The sequence below is a fragment of the Triplophysa dalaica genome, chromosome 18, assembly GCF_015846415.1.
Source record: "Triplophysa dalaica isolate WHDGS20190420 chromosome 18, ASM1584641v1, whole genome shotgun sequence".
NCBI lineage: Eukaryota > Metazoa > Chordata > Actinopteri > Cypriniformes > Nemacheilidae > Triplophysa > Triplophysa dalaica.
Genome location: NC_079559.1, coordinates 8,121,132 through 8,142,608, shown reverse-complemented (window position 1 = coordinate 8,142,608; position 21,477 = coordinate 8,121,132). Strand labels below are relative to the sequence as shown.

The 21,477-nt window shown below is 39.9% G+C and overlaps 1 protein-coding gene across 5 annotated transcripts in view; it reads left to right on the top strand.

The window, feature by feature from the left end:
* The window catches only part of LOC130439816 (IQ motif and SEC7 domain-containing protein 1), a 57,775-nt gene extending 36,601 nt beyond the window's left edge, over positions 1-21,174 (top strand). For 2 of the 5 annotated variants that reach the window (XM_056772392.1, XM_056772390.1), the window contains 14 exons: positions 4,962-5,247; positions 6,979-7,179; positions 7,750-7,923; positions 9,487-10,541; positions 11,956-12,117; positions 12,245-12,367; positions 12,443-12,609; positions 12,763-12,902; positions 12,992-13,138; positions 13,622-13,721; positions 14,482-14,643; positions 14,935-15,126; positions 15,508-15,557; positions 16,373-21,174. In XM_056772392.1, the coding sequence (XP_056628370.1) occupies positions 4,962-5,247; positions 6,979-7,179; positions 7,750-7,923; positions 9,487-10,541; positions 11,956-12,117; positions 12,245-12,367; positions 12,443-12,609; positions 12,763-12,902; positions 12,992-13,138; positions 13,622-13,721; positions 14,482-14,643; positions 14,935-15,126; positions 15,508-15,557; positions 16,373-17,581 (4,168 nt within the window). In that variant the 3' untranslated portion in view covers positions 17,582-21,174. The remainder of the gene's footprint in view (positions 1-4,961; positions 5,248-6,978; positions 7,180-7,749; positions 7,924-9,486; positions 10,542-11,955; positions 12,118-12,244; positions 12,368-12,442; positions 12,610-12,762; positions 12,903-12,991; positions 13,139-13,621; positions 13,722-14,481; positions 14,644-14,934; positions 15,127-15,507; positions 15,558-16,372) is intronic. The other 3 variants (XM_056772393.1, XM_056772394.1, XM_056772391.1) reach the window with 2 other exon arrangements.
* The last annotated feature ends 303 nt before the right edge of the window (positions 21,175-21,477 follow it).

Sequence of the window (21,477 nt, the reverse complement as noted above, 5' to 3'; positions counted from 1 at the left end):
ATTCCTTAAAATTCAATCTTATAAACATGCTAGCCTCATGCCCAGTCCTACTCAAGTAAACAGAATGTCTGAATAAGCGCAACAACGGTGGGAGAGAAATGTTCTGCAGGAGAGTGAGGCAAATAAACAAATACATGTGCAATGTAGGCTTGCGCTACACTTGTTAAAACAGTTGGATTTAAAGGTTTACATTGTAGTTAGTTTCCAATTTAGCTCACTGTTAAAGACATACACAACATTATTAAATGCAAAATTTAATTTAGATCAATCTCCATTTGAGATATATTTCTGGTTTTGATTCCAATTTATTATTATTCAGATTATTAACAAATGTACTAGGCAGCAGTATTGTAAAATTCAGATGCCCGAAATGCTTGGGCTAAAATTTGTCATTATTTATATTTTTTAACATTCATCCTGTTCCAATACATCTTTGGAGTTAGTTGTATTTTTAGCAGTGCTGCTATTTTAAGCCCAAATAAGTAATTAGGACTGATTCTCTTGTCTGTATCACTGAAACTGTGATCCGGTTCGGTGTGGATGACAAGCTGCTAGAGGTTGTGCAAAAAAAAAGACAGTGGAACAATAACAGCGCTCTGTGTCGTGACAGGCAGCGTTCTTCCTCTCCAACAACGTGTTTTCAAGCTGAGCCTTTAGTAATGAATGCTGAGATAATTCCTAGGGCTGCTTCAGCAGTTCTGGGCTGTAGATTAGACAGGAAGTGCTTAGAAGAAGTCTGCCAAATGCTGCATTTTAAGGGAGTGCAGAAATGACGTATGCTCTCTTTTGGCTTCTAATGCACCCTGCATGAAGATTTGTAGTTTGCTGAGTGTGCAAAACGAATGCTTTATTATTCACTCCACAAAAATAAGTGTTTTGTTATTAGGGACATCTAACAAAAAGTAGAGATGATTTCTGATTTTATTTATTTTAAAATACACGAATACTACATTCTCACACTGGCACATTCACACACTGACACAATGTCTCACACTTTTACCTTTACACACACACGTACACACATACATCACAGTTCCCACGAGGAGACAGATGAGTCAGATATGTTAACATTCAATTTTAGGTGAAAACCATGTGCCTCATAGTGTGAATTAAATCTACACAAGGCATGGAGGTATGTAATTTTAAAGATATAGTGCTCTTTCGTTTTTCTATTTATAGGCATTCGCCTATTTCACAATATGGCGACAGACCGGAAGTAGGGAAAAACGTTTTCCTGTCGCAGTGCTGCCATACCCACTCATTCATTCATTCAGCTTGTTTTCTCACTGGCATTCATTTTATTTACCAAAAGTAACCGTAGCATACAGTATGTTCTCCGATTTATTCATGGTTTACTGGAAGATGTGAAAAATAGGGAAAACAAATATTACAAACACATTGTTTTTTGAGCTATGAGAAATCGGACATCCCGCCTGAACATGTCTCACATAAAACCACTTTAAACTCAAGGTTTCTGATACATAATAGCCTGATATCATGAAAATATTGTGACTGGATCCTGAACTAATTAAACTTGATGGTGAAAATTAATGAGAAAAAATAGCTCAGAGGTGTCTCAGGATAATTCCCACCCTCTCTATTGGAAAAATGTGTATTCTCCTTAACCAATATCCCAGTAAAGATAATACGCATCCATACCGTTTCAATGAGCAATGTGTTGTGTTTGTTATCTGTCGGCACATTTGACAAAAAACAAAGTGTTGTCTGGAACAGGAAGAAATTGTCTTTGCAATGTAAAGTAGCATTTCTACAGTGTAGCTTGGTACCTTTGATAGTTTAGCAATAGAAATGCTATATTTATATGTGAATTGCTTGTTGAAGTGTCACAGATTAATTGATGTATAGATCATACATAGAACTGGCTGAAAAAGCAATTCAATAACCCTGCTAAGATTAATGGCTCACTCTCGCTCCATTTATCTGTCAGTCCTTTAACTTTTACATTTCAGTCTTTAAATGTTATCTGACAGCTTTCTCAGTACTTTCCAGTTCATGTGATTGTCTTTGCATACGTGGCTCTAGTTCTACCTGTTTTAAAGACCAGCATATGCTGGTTAGGAAGGTTTTGCAGCATGATAGCTGGTTTGTGCTGGTTATGTGCTGGTTTTAGCTGGTCCTGATCTGGTTTAGGACCATCTCAGGACCAGCACAAACCAATTACCATGCTTCATAACCTGCCTAACCACCAGCATGTGTTTTTTTTTTCAACAGAGTTGGAACTACTCTGGTTTTTTATTATTTTAAACAAATATAGTACTAATTGACTTTGTTAATGAAATGTCCCACTTGATTCAACAAAATACACCAGCTCCAGACAAAGTTATCCGAAAGTATGCACATTGAGACTCTCTACATCGTACTCTTAGTGAATTCAGCAAAACCCTAAGTGAGAATTAAATGTTGTAAAACACAATCATGTGTTATTTGTTTAGATCAAACATGCACTGTAGTTTATATAGATAATGACTGTTACAGTACAGGTTACAGTAACGGTCACTGCTGCCAAACTTGTGTGGAAATCTGAGTGACACTTTTAATTAACAGCTATTCACTGACTCACACAGAAATATTAATTTCCATGAGCCACTGCCCAGGGGTGTCCACACACATCCACGCTTGCATACTTTCCTCTCAGTAACCCTCACACAGGCTTATAAAAAGATTGATTTTCTTCATCAGTTTAATCAGCTTGTATTTCATTTTTGTAAGAAAGACTTAAAATATAGACATGTACAGTATCTGTATTTCTCTGTCCCCCAGTATAAACTCATGTATTTATATACATAATTATACCCAGTTACAATAAATTATGTAAGATTATTTAACACATGCCAAATAAAGCCTTATTGCGTAAACCAACAAATAGATTTTCTTAAAGGACAAACACATTACCACTTCACCCATCTCAGCACTTGAATCTGTCCATATTTGATGTTCAGACATTCAGATGCTCGGACATCTTGGGTTTCCATCTCATCCTGAAACGCTTGACTGCTCTGTGCTCTTTAAGACAACAAAGATGCCCTGAATGATACGTATGCTTTTATGCTTCTCAGAATTGTTGATTTTTACAATACTATGTTACAGTGGAAATTGAATATTTTGGAAATCTGTAATAGATAAACACTCTTTTTTACATTTAACGGATTAATGAGATGGCAAGAATTATTATCCAAGTGCCAAGTGTGCATGTATGTCTGTGTGTCTTTGCGTTTCTTGTCCTGAGGTTGGAGACAGCACAGCACAAGACACCCACACATACACACACACACATATACCATGTGGCCAAGATTCTACCACAGCTGCACATGCGTCATTAGCTAACACACACACTCATATATGCACACATGCTGATCGCAACGGGTATGCACGACTGGACTTTTCTGCACATCTCCTGGATGTGCTACATCACACACAAAGAAGAGATGAGGAGGTCTACAGGACTTTTATTGACCACATAGGAAGTGTGTGGGGTTTTGATTGAGAAAGATGCTTTGCACGTGAATTTTTATGTTTAATTTTGTAAAACTTTTTCACAGGCCGAATCAAAGGCTCCAATGATTATATTCTGAATGTTTTGTAATGCAGGAGGAAATTATTTTTGTATTATTGGTCGCTTTGGCATCTATTGTTTGAAGCAGTTGTTTATAAAATTCAGTTGCAATGTTGGTAGTTACCGGTCACCTGGTGTGAGGAGGTTTGTTTCACATGGAGTTGTGTGTTGCTTCTGTGTCGCTCGTAAACTGCAATCGTACTGCAGATATTGACAGATACTCAATGCATTCATCAAATAACTCACCAGCATGAAACTGCTGATTCCAGAACAGCTCCTTAACAAACACATGCTTGCTCTCATACGTCTGCAGACATCATGTGTGAGTGTGTGTTTACCTTTTTAACCATGTGGTTTCATCGAAGGACCAAACTCCCGCACAGAGCCAATGCTTACATGTGAGTAAATTACTGAAAACAGTAGAAAACAATGAGGGTTAGATATCGTTAAGCTGTGGGAGACTACAGAAGGTTGTGTAATATGAATGTGACCTGTTGTAATCGGGTTCAGATAAATGGTTTGTTGTTTCAGTTTAATACATTGTATTTGTAATTGTATTACCCAAACATTTTCAACTTAGCTGTGCTTAGAAAACATATTTGGAGTAATTAAACAAGATGATAAGAAATAGAAGAATATATATATACATATATATAATACGTTAAAAATAAAATGATTAAATCAATGTATAAAATTATGAATACCTTTTAGTCTTTTATTACACACAGGTCTGATATTTTGTCACATTATTGTTTCATTGCTTCTTTAAATTCAATTATTACAAATTTGACTGTTCATGCACAAATAAATGTGAATGAATTCTAAACAACATTGTTTCGCAACAGGAAGTGAGTCATAACATTACAGTAAAATGCACCTGCTTCAGGTGGAGGAGGGTATTGAAAGCCGGTTTCCCTTTATACTCCCACTTTCATTACTAGTTCATGCTTCTCTCTCTCTCTCTCTCTCTCTCTCTTTATCTCTTTCTCTCTCTGTCATCATTGGATGACTCAGATCTTATAATATTTATGCTGGCCTCTTACTTGACTGCACATGCCACTGTTTCTTCGTCCAACTTTCTCTCTCTCCCTTTCTCTGTTTCTCTCTATACACCATGTCCTCTCTTCACTTCTCTTTCACACTCCCTCCATCTTCTCTTGTATCTCTCTCGTTGTCTTGTACTCCGGCCAGATGGTTGATCCCTGGCTGGGCTGCGTAGGGGCATTTGAAATGCCAATGTTGGTTAGTTTGCTAGTATGTTTGTCTACACAGAACAGTTTCTGAGCCAAAGTTACAGACTTGTTTTAGTATCAGCTTGTCAACAAAAATGTCTGTGTTTGGCTGTTGTTGACCTAAAGATCTCTAACCGTCTCTCTCTCTCTATTAGTGTGGAAGGAGATCCTCAGTGTCCTAACACAGGGAGCTTTTCTGACAGCACCTGCAGTCAGGACCCGTACCTGGGCAATTCGAACCGCTACGTGAACATTCGAAACGTCCCAGGCCCACAGGGGCCTCCCGTGGCTCCTCCGAGCCCAGCAAGTCTGGCCTGGGCACAACGGACCCGGCACCAACCCGCAAGCCTGGCACTCCGCAAGCAAGAAGAAGAGGAGAGCAAGCGCTGTAAAGTGCTTTCTGACAGTTATGAGCTCTCCACAGACCTGCAGGACAAGAAGGTGCGTGAAGATTAGTGTTCATTTTTTATTTTAGTCTCAGTTTTAGTCCCACGGCAAATATACTTTTTAGTTTTTCCATGTCATCCATTTTTTTTTGTTTAGTCAACAAGTTTATTTGACTAAATGTCAATGCATTTTCATCTTGTATTAGTCGATACAAACAAAGTCACATTTTCGTCATGCTGTATAGTAAAAAAATCGGTAAACATTTTAATCACACGAGTGATTGTTGTCGTTTGAAAAATTGCAAGCAGCTCATGACAGAAAAAAAACAGATGGAGATCGCTAAACTCTTGTTTATTGATCTTCAACGGCGCTTCACAGTAAAAGCATTCGCCACTCTTCGTCATTTTTTTTAACCTTTCATCCCTGTTTGGGGGATCTGAACTCCTGTTATCTGGCTGTCTCCTGTCTCATCATTTTTCGTCAACGATATCGCGTGCTGATAAGGTCTTAGTTGTCATTTAATGGCCTTACTTTTCGTCTCCGTATCGCCTTGTCTTCATCCTGGGAAAATAATTTCGTTAGCGAAATTAACACTAGTAAAAATACACGTACAGAATGGAACGGATTATGATTCTGCAAAAATGACCATTTGGTTGTACTGTACAGTTTTCCCCTTATTACACAGCTTCTTGCCAGATGAATAAATAAATGCACATTAAATATTGATTGGAGATGAAATTATTTCCTTGTGTGGGAACAATAATCAAATATAGATGTTGAGAGTGCTGTATGAAACATAAGACTAGCACAGTGAAGTTGTCTTTATACAAAAGTATTTGACCAATTAGAAACAAGTATGTATAACAAAAACACTGTTAGGGGAGATTCACAATTCCCGTCTGAAACCGCACGCCACACTGCTTTCTCTTATTTTCCCAAAGCGCCTCAGGGTTTGAGCTCTCCTGGCGTCTATAGTTGCTAAGCAACCAAGGCTCACGCTAGCCGTTGAGATGACGAGGTATAAACAAAGGATACATGGATTATATGCACTGAAAATACCTTGCAATAACTGTGCTACTAGATTTATTAATGCTGTGATAATCTGTGTTTCCATCTTCACTGAGCTTGTCTGTATTGGTTGGTTGCTTCTTGTCACACGACCTGTGATGCGCATGGCATTCTGACAAATGGAAATATTTTCCTCTTGATACGGCTACGACGACTCGCCTAGATAAACAGAGCATTGCATCAAATATGCATCACGACCGTGTCGCTCAATGTTTGAGCGCGCAAAAGATGTGAATTGTGAATGGCCCCTAACACACACAAGTGTCATACCATGGTACTTCTGGGTAAATTTAGTTTTTTTATATGTCAGAACGCTGTTACACAAGTGTTTTGTTTTTGTGGTCGGATCTGTCATTGTCAGAAAGTGAGATGGCCTCCATCACAAACATTCTTCAGTTTAAACTGCAGTCAAACTCTAAATAATTAGATACAAATGGGCTGTCAGCCATTCTAATGAGGAGCCAAATTTACATCATCGCACATAATGAGTGTTGGAGTTGCAGTTTTTATTTTTAAATCGTTTGAGTGAGCTATTTAAACAATAACAATGATTTTAAAACTGCCAAAACCCGATCTTTTTCTTATCTAAAGTGTTGAGTGATGCTGGCAGTACACAGATTTCTTTTAATTCAGATTTAGGCAAAACTATATTACTGATTTAAAGAAACCCTGTATCTTTGTCTTGCTCTTTTCATCTTCCTCATCTTCATCAATAAGGTGGAGATGCTTGAGAGGAAGTATGGCGGCTACTTCCTAAGCAGGCGAGCGGCTCGAACCATACAGAGGGCGTTCCGGCAATATCGCATGAAGAAGAACTTTCAAAGGCTGCGCAGTTCTGCCTCTGAAAGCCGAATGACGCGTCGGATCATCTTGTCGAACATGCGTTCGCAGTACTCATTTGACGAACGGCAGCCACAGGTAATGTTCTTATGAACACAAAATGCAAAAACATTCAGACATAAATTCATGTATTTATAGTTTAAGGGATGTGTACATAATTTTAACTTCAGAATTATGCACAGAAAATGTATTTATTATTTGTTTATTGTACTAATAATTATGGGAAAAAATATATATGGCCATTCTGATCACAATCAGTCTTATTAATACACTAAAACAATATTGAAAGTTAGTTGGCTTGAAAGGCCACCTCTGATGAGAGTTCTTAATATGGAAGGATGTGGTAGGAATTTCATTTCTTCTTCCTTTTTCCTTTTTTGGGCGAATCAAAACCCATTCTGATTGGTCGATTGATATAAACCTCCTTCTGGAATATGTGCAGAGATTAAAATTCACCTGGGCTACTGTGCATCATTTTTTCATTAGCTGTACATCAACAACCAAATTGATCAAACAGACATTAATTTTATTGCTTTCCTTGTTACATTCATTTTGAATACACCCTCTTCCTTTTAACTCCTCTGGACTACACCTGACTGTACACAAAAATAAGAGGCCAAAATTCTGTCTTTGGCTTGATCTCTTCAGGTTCAGCCCCAGATTCTCCAGCAGCAGCATGGTCGATATAGCAGCCATCACCCATCAACCTTGGGCACAGCCGGCCAACCAGGAACTCCAGACACACAGCAGGAGTCCGATTCACCTGCCCACTGTCCTTCAGACAGGGAGGAATACTCACATGATGACGCCTTTAACAAACAGGTGAGAGAGTTGAGGAATTTGCATTTATTTTATATATAATAAGTGGTATGATTTTGCTCTAACAATATATATTTTTAGATTTTTATGGGTGATGATTGTGACTGCAATGTTAGGTTAATTTCATTGTAGTTGTAGAAGACATGTATACATTTTAGTCCAAATTAAAGATCGGCTTGGAGAGAGCTTGGTTTAAATTAGCTTTAGGTGTTGCCTGCGAGACATATGTTGTGTTAAAGCTGACTCCTCAGACAATATGGCTTTGTTCACACTGAACACACAATCTAATTTGGCTTTCAGATCCTATATTTAGAACCGACTGTCATTTTGCAAGTGATGAAATCAAATCCTTTTCAGACAGAGATTTTCTCATACAGTAACTGGCAGTAGCTGCTATTATGGAAAGAGAGAATGGAAAACTCGAGACGGTACTAAACCCAAAGGTCTGACAGCATTGTCAGAAATATGCATAAAATACACTGTGTCCAATTCTACTGACTCAATTCTGTTTACTTCAGGGAATGTCACATGTGAATATTTATTTTACTCTGTGTGGAGAGACTGGGGAATGTGGACACATTTGTATGAACTTTATTCTTTATCATTTTTGAAATACTAAAAATGTAAAATAATAAAATGAAAAAGGACTGAAAATCATTCACACATTCCAGGCGTGTTGGGGTTGTAAACATATTTGTGTTTTTTGCTGTTCATACTGTTGAAACAAAATCTGTAATCCGTCTACTTGGTGCACTTTTGTCCTGATTTCTTCAAGAAATATCTGAAAAAGCATAATGTTACACATTTCTCCAGCCATACACCCTTGTTGGGTAAATGTATTTGCTTTTTCGTCTATTTCATTAGAATAGATGAAATAAGTGCATGCAATGTACTTGTGAGCGCGACCGGAGATGACAGAAAAAACATACAGAGAACAGCGTTTTTTATTTCTTTGTTTAAATCCTGTCTGGCTAGCGTACTATATTCTCATAATGTTTACGCATGATGTCTGTATTCGGAGATTGCCGTGAGTAGGCGGAGTCTTGTGGTTCCTCAAACGCCGGCAAAACAAAAGTACACAGAAAAAAGCTAAAGTCTAACTAAAGCAGCACGTGCAACACGGCGACGCTACTCTAATATTGCAACACTCCCACTTCTTACCATGGACAATAATGTAAAAATTTGCCATCATCTAAACACAATAAAAATCACACTATATTCCTACCTAGTGGTCCAACTGCTACATGACATGCATAACCTGTGTTATGGTTATTTAAAGGTTATATATAGGTTGAGGCTCCAGACTTTATTTGGTGGGAGATGGCCCAAAATGGCTCTTGGTCGCAAAGGTTGCCGACCCCTGGCCTAGACAGACTCCTTGAGCGACTTTGTTTTAAATTACTTGCACATAGACACAATGGTCATTACATTCATCCAGTCATTATTTGATGCAGTGCTCATCCATACAGATGATTCTACTTAAACGTGCCAAAGTGTTAACCATCCACAACCTGAATTGACTAGCGCTAATGCTAGGATCATTCTGACTGTGTGCTTCCTTTGTAGGTGACGTCTTTGGCTGACTCAATGGACGACACTCTGACATGTCAGTCAAGCCGAGGGGAATCACAGGATGGTGGTGGGGCCGGAGAGGAGTCCGAGGATTTCGGAGAGTGTGTGTGGAGCAACAAAGCTACTCCACGCAGGGGGGTCTTGGGGGAGCAGGGGCGACTGGGCGTCATGCATGAAGACAGCACTGCCACCTCCTACAGCGATGTCACACTTTACATGGACGATGGGATGCCGTGTTCGCCACTGTCCATTGACCGAGTTCCCTCTAGCACAGACACGGAGTACTGGGGCGTCAGCAGCGGTGTCGGAGGTCGCGAGGACAGTCGGGACACGGAGGGCGGGGGCAGCAATAACAGCCGGCGCAGCACACCGTGCACTGAATGCCGGGATTACCGTTTACGTGGATCGCACCTCCCTGTTCTCACTATAGAGCCACCCAGTGATAGCTCCGTTGACTTGAGCGACCGCTCCGATCGCGGCTCCATCAGCAGACAATTGATCTACGAGCAGGAGCCCGCAAGTGGCGGATCGCCCCAGGGAACTCTCAAACACAACCCCGCCTCTCGCACGCCCAATCCCTGTACGGCTCAGGGTCAGGCGAGACCTTCAGGCCGTCCCATCCCGTCGCCTCTGCCTACACATCTGCCGCACCATGCTATGATGCACCATCATCATCAGCCACACATTCACCATCCACTTCAGCACCACCCGTTACCACACATGCATCACCCCTACACAGATCCCACATCACCCTCCCCTACCCAACCTCCACTTACGCCACTGTCTTCTTCCTCTTCTGCGGCGTTGCCGCCTACTGGCATGGAGCACTCTGATGGGGACAACGATTCTCTGAACTCCACCACTAACTCTAATGAGACCATCAATTGCAGCTCAGGCTCCTCATCCAGAGATAGTCTGAGAGAGCCGTTGCCTCCGCTAGGCAAACAGACCTATCAGAGAGAAAGCAGGCACAGCTGGGACTCACCCGCTTTTAACAACGATGTGGTGCAGAGGAGGCAGTACCGCATTGGACTCAACCTCTTTAACAAGTAAGAGACTTCTGCAGGGAGATGTGTATGTGCATTGCATGAAAGAAATAAACTGTTAAAAAAACATATTCAAAGAACTAAATAACAGAGGTGTAAAATGTTATGGATGTAATGATTCACGATACAGCTATGATATGATACACAATACAGGATTCATGATTACAGTAGTATTACATTATTTATAATAAATTAAAATGAAAGAAATTGAAAATCAGATATCAGGTTTATTTTGGTACATTTTAATTTTTTAATAACATTTTAATTTTTAAAGAATTTATAACATTCAATGTTTAGTTAAACTTTCTATATCTCTATTTATACAAATTAAATAAGTCTCTTACTGAACAATAAAACTACATGTAGGAACAGAATTAGGAAAGCTAAACCCTTAAACATCTTGACGTACATAAAAAAACATTATTTGTTGACATAGGTCATGTGTTTGAAGTTCGACTAATAGGATTCAACTTCCATACAATAGGGTTGTTCGACTTGATGCGGCGTAGAGGGATTCGAAAGGAAACTCTCGCGGGACTTTGATGTCATCCGCCCTGTCGGGTCATGCAGAGCCGCATTAAGTCGAACAAGCCTATCGAATTAGATGTTAGACTTCATGCCCCACCTCAGGAACTGACAGGCGGATGACATCAAAGTACTGCAAGAGCGAATCGAATGCAAACTGCTGAAGATTTTTCGAATCGCTCTGACGCTACTTTGATGTCATCCGTCTATCGGTTCTTGCGGTTGCAGCATTGTATGAAGTCAAACGCCTATTATAAAACAACAGCCATAGCTCTTTTATACATATGTTAAAAGTTTTGTATTATATAACACAATTTATGCATACACCCCTGGTAGAGGTAAATAGAATATGCAATATTAAAGACAAATGCATTAAGATGAATCAGATTCTGTTCATTTTAACACTCTGACATTCAGGATATAATGAGATTTTCCTAAACTTCTGTTTTGATTTAGTACCTGTTAAAGATCACATAGGATTTATGTTAGCACTGTTATTTTAACATGTCCGTCTATTATAAATTATAGAGAATTGGTAAAGAAAAGTAACTGTAATGTTTTATGATGCAAGATTGATGTGTTACGAATGATCCAGCTCTTTTAGAACTTTTAAAAGGCTGAAAATGAATCCTTATGACATAAAAAATCAAGTGGATTGTAAGATCAAGTGGCAAAGATCAATAAAAGGCGATTCAACTCTGATTTCTCAGTCAGAATTCAAAAATGAAAATGTAATCCTTTTTGCTTAAGACGTTTTTATCTGTAAATCCATCTTTATATAAATGTAATATTTTAATCACTTTAGTTGATCATTGTTTTACAGGAATGAAGTTTTAGATTGCGGACATCTCTGTCTCATCTTTGTTTAACTCTCACTCTCTTTATCTTCCAGGAAACCAGAGAAGGGGATCCAGTATCTGATAGAGAGAGGGTTTGTGTCAGACACACCTGTGGGCATTGCACGCTTCATTCTCGAGAGGAAAGGCTTAAGCAGGCAGATGATCGGGGAGTTTCTGGGAAACCGACAAAAACAGTTCAATAAGGATGTTTTGGAGTAAGTAATGAGCTTTTTCTTGTCTTCTGTTTCACGTTCCGTATGCTATATAGATCGGCACACACTAGCCCAAAGGCAAACATGTCTGTCTGAAAGTAAATAATTGTTATAATAATTTTCATTTTAGCTGTGTGTTGGATGAGATGGATTTCTCAGGGATGGATCTGGATGACGCTTTGAGAAAGTTCCAGGCTCAGATTAAAGTTCAAGGAGAAGCTCAGAAAGTAGAGAGACTGGTGGAGGCATTCAGGTATGTCCTTTAACCGTTCATGTCATGTTTGTTTTTTAAATAGATTTTTCACAATAGATTTTCTCTTTTTCACAGTCAGAGATACTGTGTGTGCAACCCAGCGCTCGTCCGTCAGTTTCAGAACCCGGACACGATCTTCATCCTGGCATTTGCCATTATTCTCCTCAACACAGACATGTACAGTCCTAATGTCAAAGCAGAGAGGAAGATGAAACTGGAGGATTTCATTAAGAATCTCAGAGGTGACCATACACATCCATCCACACAACAGATTCTAAATGGCTTTTGCTAAATCAGATGGGTTACTGGATTGCACGGTGCAGTTCTGTTTTGATTTTTATTTAACCCAAGATTATACGGCTGTTTTTATAATCTATTTTTGCTCACCTCAACAGGAGTGGATAATGGACAAGATATTCCCAGGGATATATTAGTCGGGATCTACCAGCGCATTCAGAAATGGGAACTCAGGACAAACGATGACCACGTGTCTCAGGTTCAGGCTGTGGAGAGGGTCATCGTGGGCAAGAAGCCTGTAAGAAAAACTGCTTCTCTTGTAACCTTTCTCATGTGTGCCATATTTCTGGTTCAAACTCCATTTTGTCTGTGTATGTGTGTGTGTAGGTGCTGTCTTTGCCCCATCGCAGGCTAGTGTGCTGTTGTCAGCTGTATGAAGTCCCTGACCCCAATCGACCCCAGCGGAGTGGAGTTCACCAGCGGGAGGTCTTCCTCTTTAATGACCTGCTGGTGGTGAGTCTTCTTCACCATGATGTAATTACGGCGCAACATTTACTCTTTTTTTTTATAAGAGTAATACTTATATTGATGGTGATCTTTTATAAATGGTGTCTGTAAACACACTGCCAGGCAAAGATTTAACAGGCATACTAATTCCTTATTTATTCACCCTCATGTTGTTCACAAACTGTGTTTGACTGTTGGTTGTGCAGAACACGAAAGAAGATATTTTGAGAAATGTCTCAGTGGTTTTGTGTCCATACAATAGAAGTCAAAGGGGGCCTGTGTTGTTCGGTTACCAGCGTTCTTCAGAATATCTTCTTTGTGTTGTGCAGTAGAAAGTCATACAGGTTTGGGATGACATGAGAGTATGTAAATGAAAGAATGTCCATTTTAAGTGCACTTTCCCTTTAATATTACTATTTCCCACATTTGAGAAAAAAATAAAGTCATCAAAGTGTATTGTAAGATTGTCATAAATACAAAGGCAAACATCTCTCTTGTTTCTATCTGCAGGTAACAAAGATCTTCCAGAAGAAGAAGACTTCCGTGACGTACAGTTTCAGACAGTCTTTTCCCCTGGTGGAGATGCAGGTTCATATGTTCCAGAACTCCTGTAAGTATGTTCACCCCTCCATCTGTCTCGCCATCTGCCCCTTCTTCTTTATTTATACTATTGCTCCATCACAACTCGGTTTATTCTCTCCGTGCTTATTCACTCCAGCTCTCCATTGGAGCTCGCCGCTTTGGCATCGTCTGCTCCGTGGTTTTAATAGCCGGTGTTTGGGTTTTTAGTAGTGTATGAGGTTAAAAATAGACGTGGCACATTTTGAAATATACTTTTGAAACATCTTTTTGTGTGTGGTGTTGTTTTTGAAGATGCACTTTAATTTGGACTATTCTGCCTATTTCTCTGTCTGGAATGCATTACGAGAAATCTATAAATAAACAGTTGTAAAAACTAGTTAAATATCCATTATATTAATTTAAATGGAAATGACAAAGTTACTAATATTTTCTTTTTGTAAGCATAAACCTCACAATATTTTGTAAGATTTATTTGTAAATTTTTTTTTTTTTTTTCTCAGATACAGTCTTCATTTTTTCTTCACTATCAAATCTATCTTATATTTAGGATGTGTAGGTTTTACCTAAAAAATAACACATAGCATTACTTAACAAAATGATTTTGCAGTGGTTTTTCGTTGAATGTGTGAGGTCACTGGCGTGTTTTTAGAGGACTCAATGTTTGTATCTGTTGATTTTGTCACAGTGAGAGATCTATAACTAATTACATAAGGCAAAGCCCATCCCTCTGTATCTGATTCTGTCTAATTGACCGAGTTTTACCCTCTATCTCTCTTCCACTTTTTCAGACTACCCTCACGGTATTAGACTGACATCAGCATTGCCAGGCAGCGAGCGGAAGGTTCTGATCGTATTCAACGCACCGAGTCAGCAGGACCGAACACGATTCACCAGCGACCTACGTGAGAGCGTCGCTGAGGTTCAGGAGATGGAGAAATACCGTGTGGAGTGTAAGAAATTTTCATATTGTTTGCCTGATCCAAATTGACAAATAACTAGATTTTTCCTGCACAGATAATCACAGAAATGTGCTTATGGTCGCAGTAATATATAGCTTTCCTGTAGTTAACAACATAAGGTTGTGGGTTCAGTCCCAGGGGATTGCACACACCTATGTTTAAATGTAAAGCATAAAGCAATGTAACTCGCTTTGGATAAAAGCGCTGCCAAATGCATAAACGTAAATGTAATATTGTTACAGTAGGATGTACCAGTTTTAACTCCACGTCTCTTCTCCGTAGCCGAGTTGGAGAAGCAGAAAGGTGTGATGCGTCCAGCACTCCTCAGTGGAGATGCGGGTGGGGTCGGTGGGATGAAGAATGAGGCTGTGAATGGCACTCTGGGTAGACCCAGTCTCGATGACACGTACGCATCGGGGGAGGGGCTTAAACGAACAGCCCTTAGTTCCTCACTGAGAGACCTCTCTGAGACAGGTAAAAAACATTAAAACACTATTTAACATATCTATGTTGTCACATTAACTTTATATGGTCAGATAAATATAAAACCACTAAGCATACTGCTTGGTAAGCAGTTTAAAAAACATTTTATTTACCATGGGCGAGATATTAATGGATCCACAACAGTTTGATCATAACAGTTATTTAGGCACTGGTGTGGAGTGCTGAGGTTCTGTGTGACAAACACTGCCCTCTAATGGTGTGATCTGTATTTGCATTTGATTTTGTATTTGATTCATAATTGTACAAGTTAGATTTTAAGCTTCAAGACATTATTTGCAAACTAATAATCAAGGGACGAACTTAAAATAAGTATTGACCCTGACCTGGATGTGCTTTGTTGGTTGGGTACAGGAAAGCGAGGCCGTAGAAACAGCGTCGGTTCTATGGATAGTACCATTGAAGTAAGTCAGTCTGCAGTAGTCTGCATTTAAATGGACTGATCTTGTGTTGAAGCATTAACAACTGCATGCAGCATGACTCCAAAATGTTTCAGAGTGAAAACAGCTTTGCATGACTTTGTGGTTGTTGTCTCGTGAAGGTTGTTGTGTGTAGTATGCTTCAGTCTGAACTGTATTGTGATGGCCAAGGCTGGGTAATAAAAAAAACATTTATCTGTTTTTGCGTGCATGCTGAATGTATTCCAGGTTATTCACTGTGCACTTGCTGTCAACTACTACTACTTTCACCCAAAAAATTGTAATCTGTTATCCTTTACTCACTCTCAGATTGTTCCAGATTCCTTTGTTCTGCTGAACACACAGGAAGATATTTGGAAGAATGAAAGATCTCATCTGCCATTGACTCCCATAGTATTTATCTTCCCTACTATGGCAGTAAATCGGGGATGAGATCCGACATTCTTTCAAATTTCTTCCTGTGTGTTCAGCAAAACAACAAAATTTATAGTGGTTTGGAACAATCTGATGGTGAGTAAATGATGACTTTCATTTTTGGTTGAAGTATCTGTTAATATTACTAACTAATGGATTGCCTGGGTGATATCAAGGCCCTAACCAGTGATTGACACAGATGGATGCTTTTGTCTGCTGATTATCTTTTAAAAAAAACTTGTTAGTGGTTGATCTTGACTAACATCCAGCTGTGTTTTGACTTGCGTGTATTGTGATAATGTCTCTATATTATTGTGTAAATTGTAACTTGTAACAACTTAAAATAGAAAGTATCTCTAAACTGTCATGTTTGTGTGCACTGGTAGGGATCCATCATTAACAGTCCTCAGCCGCACCAACGCATTCCCATGGGGAGCGCTGTTCCCGGCTGCTATGGGCTGGAAGACTACCGGCCTCATCGCCCCATCCTGAGCCCCGGAGTAGGGGTGGGGGGTGGGCCGGGGCAGCTTCACAATGCCGTAGGGAACATGGGGGGAATTCCTGGCATCGGCGATCAAGGTGGGGGACCGGGGAGCAGTTCTGGAGGGAGCAATTCAGGTTCCTTCCTGGGCTCCCTGTTTGGCAGCAAACGCGCCAAACCTCCACCTCCCCTTATACCCCCCGGGCCACATTACCCGGCCCCCGTGCCGCCTCCTACTACAGGCGGACCACCGCCTCCGTCCCCGTCTGCCCTCAGTCAGTCAGACCCCGGTGGGCCATCCAAAATCCAAGCGCTGCACGCCCAGTACTGTCACAACAACTTTGGGCAGCCTCCACCCCCGTACCACCATCATCATCGATATCACATGCAGGCATCCGTCCCAGGCCATTTGCCCGCTACCCACTATACACTTCAACGAGGGTCCCTCCCACGTCGCGGACCCCCCGCTCCTTCTCACGCCCAGCTCCAGCAGCAACTATCCCATCAGCCTATGCAGCAGGCCCGCTACGGCAATATGGCCTGCACCCCTCCACCTCTGTCCCCACATTCGCCCCATTCCCCCATCGGACCATTCAGCTTCTACCACGTACACCCCAACACCATACGCCTCGTGCGTACACCCGGTCCTTCCGGCAAGCTTCCACTCACACTGTCTCATTCTCAGCCCCACCCGCATGCCCACTCCCTCGTTCACTCTCATATCCACAGCCATCCCGGACACGCCCACAGCCCCCACCCCTTAATGCATCACTCCGCCCATCAACCTCACTTCATCTTCTCCCCTCCCCCTCAGGCACCCTCTGCCATCACCGCTCGCCACATACCCCAGGGCGCCACCCACTACGTACCGCAGTACCCGCCCCTTTCCTCCATCCCGCCCCCTCCTCTGCACTCACCGTTACCCCCTCCATCCTCCCCACATACACCCCTCACTCCTCTCACCCCGCTCTCCCCGCTGGCCCCGCAGCTTCCCGGGCCCATGGGGGCCCAGCCGGGCGGCCCAGGGGGTGGAGGAGGAGCCGGAGCCACCAACAGCAGCACAGGCGGCGGCTCCAAATCCAAACCTATCAACCGCATCAGCACGGTGGTGTGAGGGTGAGCCGCAGCAGAGGGCGCAGGGTCAGAGTCCCAACGCAGACGAGACGAAGCCCAGGCAAGAGGAAGCAAACCCTACTCAGCCTCTGTTACTTCCACATACGCTTTCCTCATGTGTAGAGCCTCAAGATGTCACAGGGGAGCGGGATCCTGGCCAGCGACATGGTCACTGTTAGCCTGAATGGCGAAACACACTTGCTGTGTCGGCATCTAATCTATAAATGAAGTTCTGAGAAGCCAAAAGTGATGAAGACGTAAAGCAGAGTAAAAGTGTTTTAGAAAGTTTACATTGAATTGGATGTGCATCTCTGCCAAAGGATGAGCTTACAAGAAGAAAGGGGGTGCCAATGTAAATCAAACTCAGATTCTGGATTTAAAGAGACCAGATTTTAAGTGAAAAGGTGTCTAGTAAGCTTTTTAACTTCAAAAACGGAAGGAGCATGGAAGAAACTGAACAGATGATAGCAAAATCTACCAGAAACTGGGATTTGAACTGAACTGTTCATTCGTAGTCTTTTTAAGTTTTCATGCGTGTCCGATGACAATCATTCACTATTGATACATTCCTCAAATTTTCAAACTTATTTCTCATCTGAAATATACTGTTAAAAAGACCAGCATGCACTTAAAGGGGATGCCAATAAGAATGTTAGAGACTTTTCTTTTGATTCGTGAGTGGAGGAACAGGGTGTTCAATCATTGAGAAAGCTTCATTTAATGTATGCTGTGCAGTGAGAAAGGGACTTTTTTTTGACATAATAAAATTTATTCATAAGCCAATCCTTGCTGAAAAGACCATTCTGTGCTGGTTTGTGCTGGTTAATGGTGGTTTGGTGATAGTGAACCGACATGGCCAGTCACTAAGAGAACATGGTTACCCTTATGAAAGAAAAATCTGTGGGAATATACTGAAAAATATAATTCAATATGTTAAATCATACATTTCCATATTATATTTTTCCAATATATAAAAGTGGCAATTCTTTATGCAGTATTGTAATATACAGTATTAACAGTGTATTATTTCAAATATTTATTAAATGATTTAATATATTGAAAGTTCATATTAAGGAAAATATATTTTCTTTGGTTAAGGGTAAGCTAGTTATAAAAACACTACAGTGACATGTTAATCTTTTCAACAAGGATACTTGTGTAAAACATCTTTTAGACCTCAGCTATGTCCTGATGTGATTTGTGTTACCAGTTGAATGTGAGCCAGGTTTAAAAACGTTTGGGTAGATGTTTCGCTGTCTTTTGGTACTACTGTAAATTAAGAAATATAATGAGTCTAGACTAATAGCCACCAATCACAATTCAGTACATTTAACCCAGCACCACCTCTGCTGTTACCTCAGCTTGTGTACTTCCCATTGAATGTTAATGTTATTCTGTCTGTAAGTATTTAATCAATCTCATCTGATCTATAAATCATTTATATTTGGCAATTCATCACATAACCTTAGTGCCTACAGTAAAGGTGTGTCATTGGAGGTTCGGGATCAATGCATCTGGATATTTTCTCTGGATCACCTTCGGATGAACTGGACAGAGTGCCACCGAATTCCTGAAATGAGTTCTGGATTTGGTTTTGTACAGCTTTAAAACAAGGCAGTAATAGTGTTAAATATTTAGAAGTTACTATTCAGAAACAGAATTTTAAAAGAACGTCTGAATATGGGTGATTTTATGAGTGAATTTATAACTACTATGATGTCAAATACTGCTCATCTAATTCTTGCTATTTTTGGTGTAAATGCAACTACTAATATGATACATTGATATGTTTTAGCGGAGTGCTGTGCTGGTGGTTTTATGAGAGCTTTTTTTTCCGCAGGCTAGATTCCTGGTGTACGATTAATGTAATCGGACTGCTGATTTCAGGTTAATGTTTTGCAGCAAGGTTGTAAAACTATTATTTACGTGAAAAATGTTTGATCCATGTAAAAGTTGTTGTTGCCAAAAGCCATACACACTTACTTAAGCAACTTGCTCTTTTAATATTGTGAAACAATGCTGAGTTGCATGTCAGTGGCCACTTATTTTTTATATGGAAGTTTAGGGGACCTATATGCACACACACACCTTCACATCCATTCACAGTAAGATGCTGTCAAGGCATCTTTAGATGTAAAGATTTTGCTGAAGTTTCTGGTTTTGCACATACACAAGTTAAAGTTCATCAGTGCCTAGGATCCAAAGCATCATTACCATCTGCCACCCTCCAGAAAGTTGTCCATTTTCTATATATATATATATATATATATATATATATATATATATATATATATTAACACTTTTAATTGTTCACAGTATTACATTAAAGATTTTTGTGTTGGCAGTTATTTTTATACTTATACAATATTAACCTTTTAGTGTCACAAGGCTCAAAGTGATCTTTTAAATTATGAATCCGTGCTGCTTGGCCCAGCCCTTTTTGTTTATTTTTTGGCCCAGTTCTTGTCAGTGAGGTGATCGTTTGGATTCCAGGACTCCAGTACTTCAAATCTGCCTGTATTGCCAGTGGACGGAAGAACCCATGAAGTAATCATTAACCTCATAATGAAAATTCGCCCTCCTGTCTTCTGAAACAAGTTATTTATATCATAATGTCTGCTCCTTTCCAACACTGAAAGTAAATGGTGGCCATTGCTGTCAAGCGAGTCTCTCAAGGCAATACTTTTTAGAATAAATAATGATTCATTCAGTTTCTCACATGAAAATCTTTATATGACTTCAGAAGAGCTGCTACATAGCACACAAATTACACTTGATGGTATATGTAATATCTATGTAATGCTTTTTTGAAGTCTGGGAGTCTTTCCACTTTGCTCAGACATTTAGCAAAAACCCTGTATGGAAGTTTTATAAAGAAATACCCTCATATAGGTTTAAACTGACAAGAGGGTTAGTAAAATGGGAAAGACATTTTATTTTTGAGTGTACTGTCTTTTTAAGGCTTTTCCCATGTGTTAAATCATAAGCTGTGACATGATCTGAATCTTGAAGGCCATTCTCTTTCACGTTTTTTCTATGCTATGGGTTTAGCTTCTCTGTAGCTCTAATGCTTTGCTCTTGTGCTTGTATTAACAGTTCTGAGTGCTTGGGCATGCTGAGCTCAAACACAGATACAGCAGAGATGTATGATGTAAAAAAATTAATTTAGTAGTTTTTTAAAGATGCGTGTTCCGGATTGTGGACACGCTAATGTCTTGCGCCACCGTGCCCCGTGTTGCATGTGTAACTGCACTTAGCTGAATGATGCTGTATAAACCTGAATGTATATATTAGCTAATATAAATATGCCATATTTACTCTGCATTGGACTTGGAAATCTTTATGGGACTGGGTGTGGGTACATGAACCATTGTTTACATTTTATGGACTCGGGGGGACTTGGAACGAATTGTAATTGTTCAATTGTATCAGTATGTGTGTGTAAGAGCAGTTCCTATATTTAAGATTTAATTGTATGAGATTTTATTTGTATATATGTATGAGGTTTCAATGCAAAACACACATTCAGAGAAATTATGTGATAATTTATTGCTCTCATTCTATAAAACATGTTCTTGCTGTTGGAAAACCTTTTTATTATTATTTCAGAGATCAGACCATACTTTGTGACTAGTTGTGTCTGCTGTTTCTGTCTTCTGGTCTACCCGAGTGTGTGTGTGTGTGTGTGTGTGTGTGCATGGTGCTGTGTCTTCAATCATCCCGACTGATTTATATTAAGCATACAAAATGGTTTTATTTGGTTGAAATGTTATAGTTATACCATCAGCAATTGAAATAACCACTCAATAATGCACATTAAATACTTTGTAAATAGGACTATTGATATCAATCAACATATTATTATGAGTATAACCATAAAGTTCTACATTCTAACAA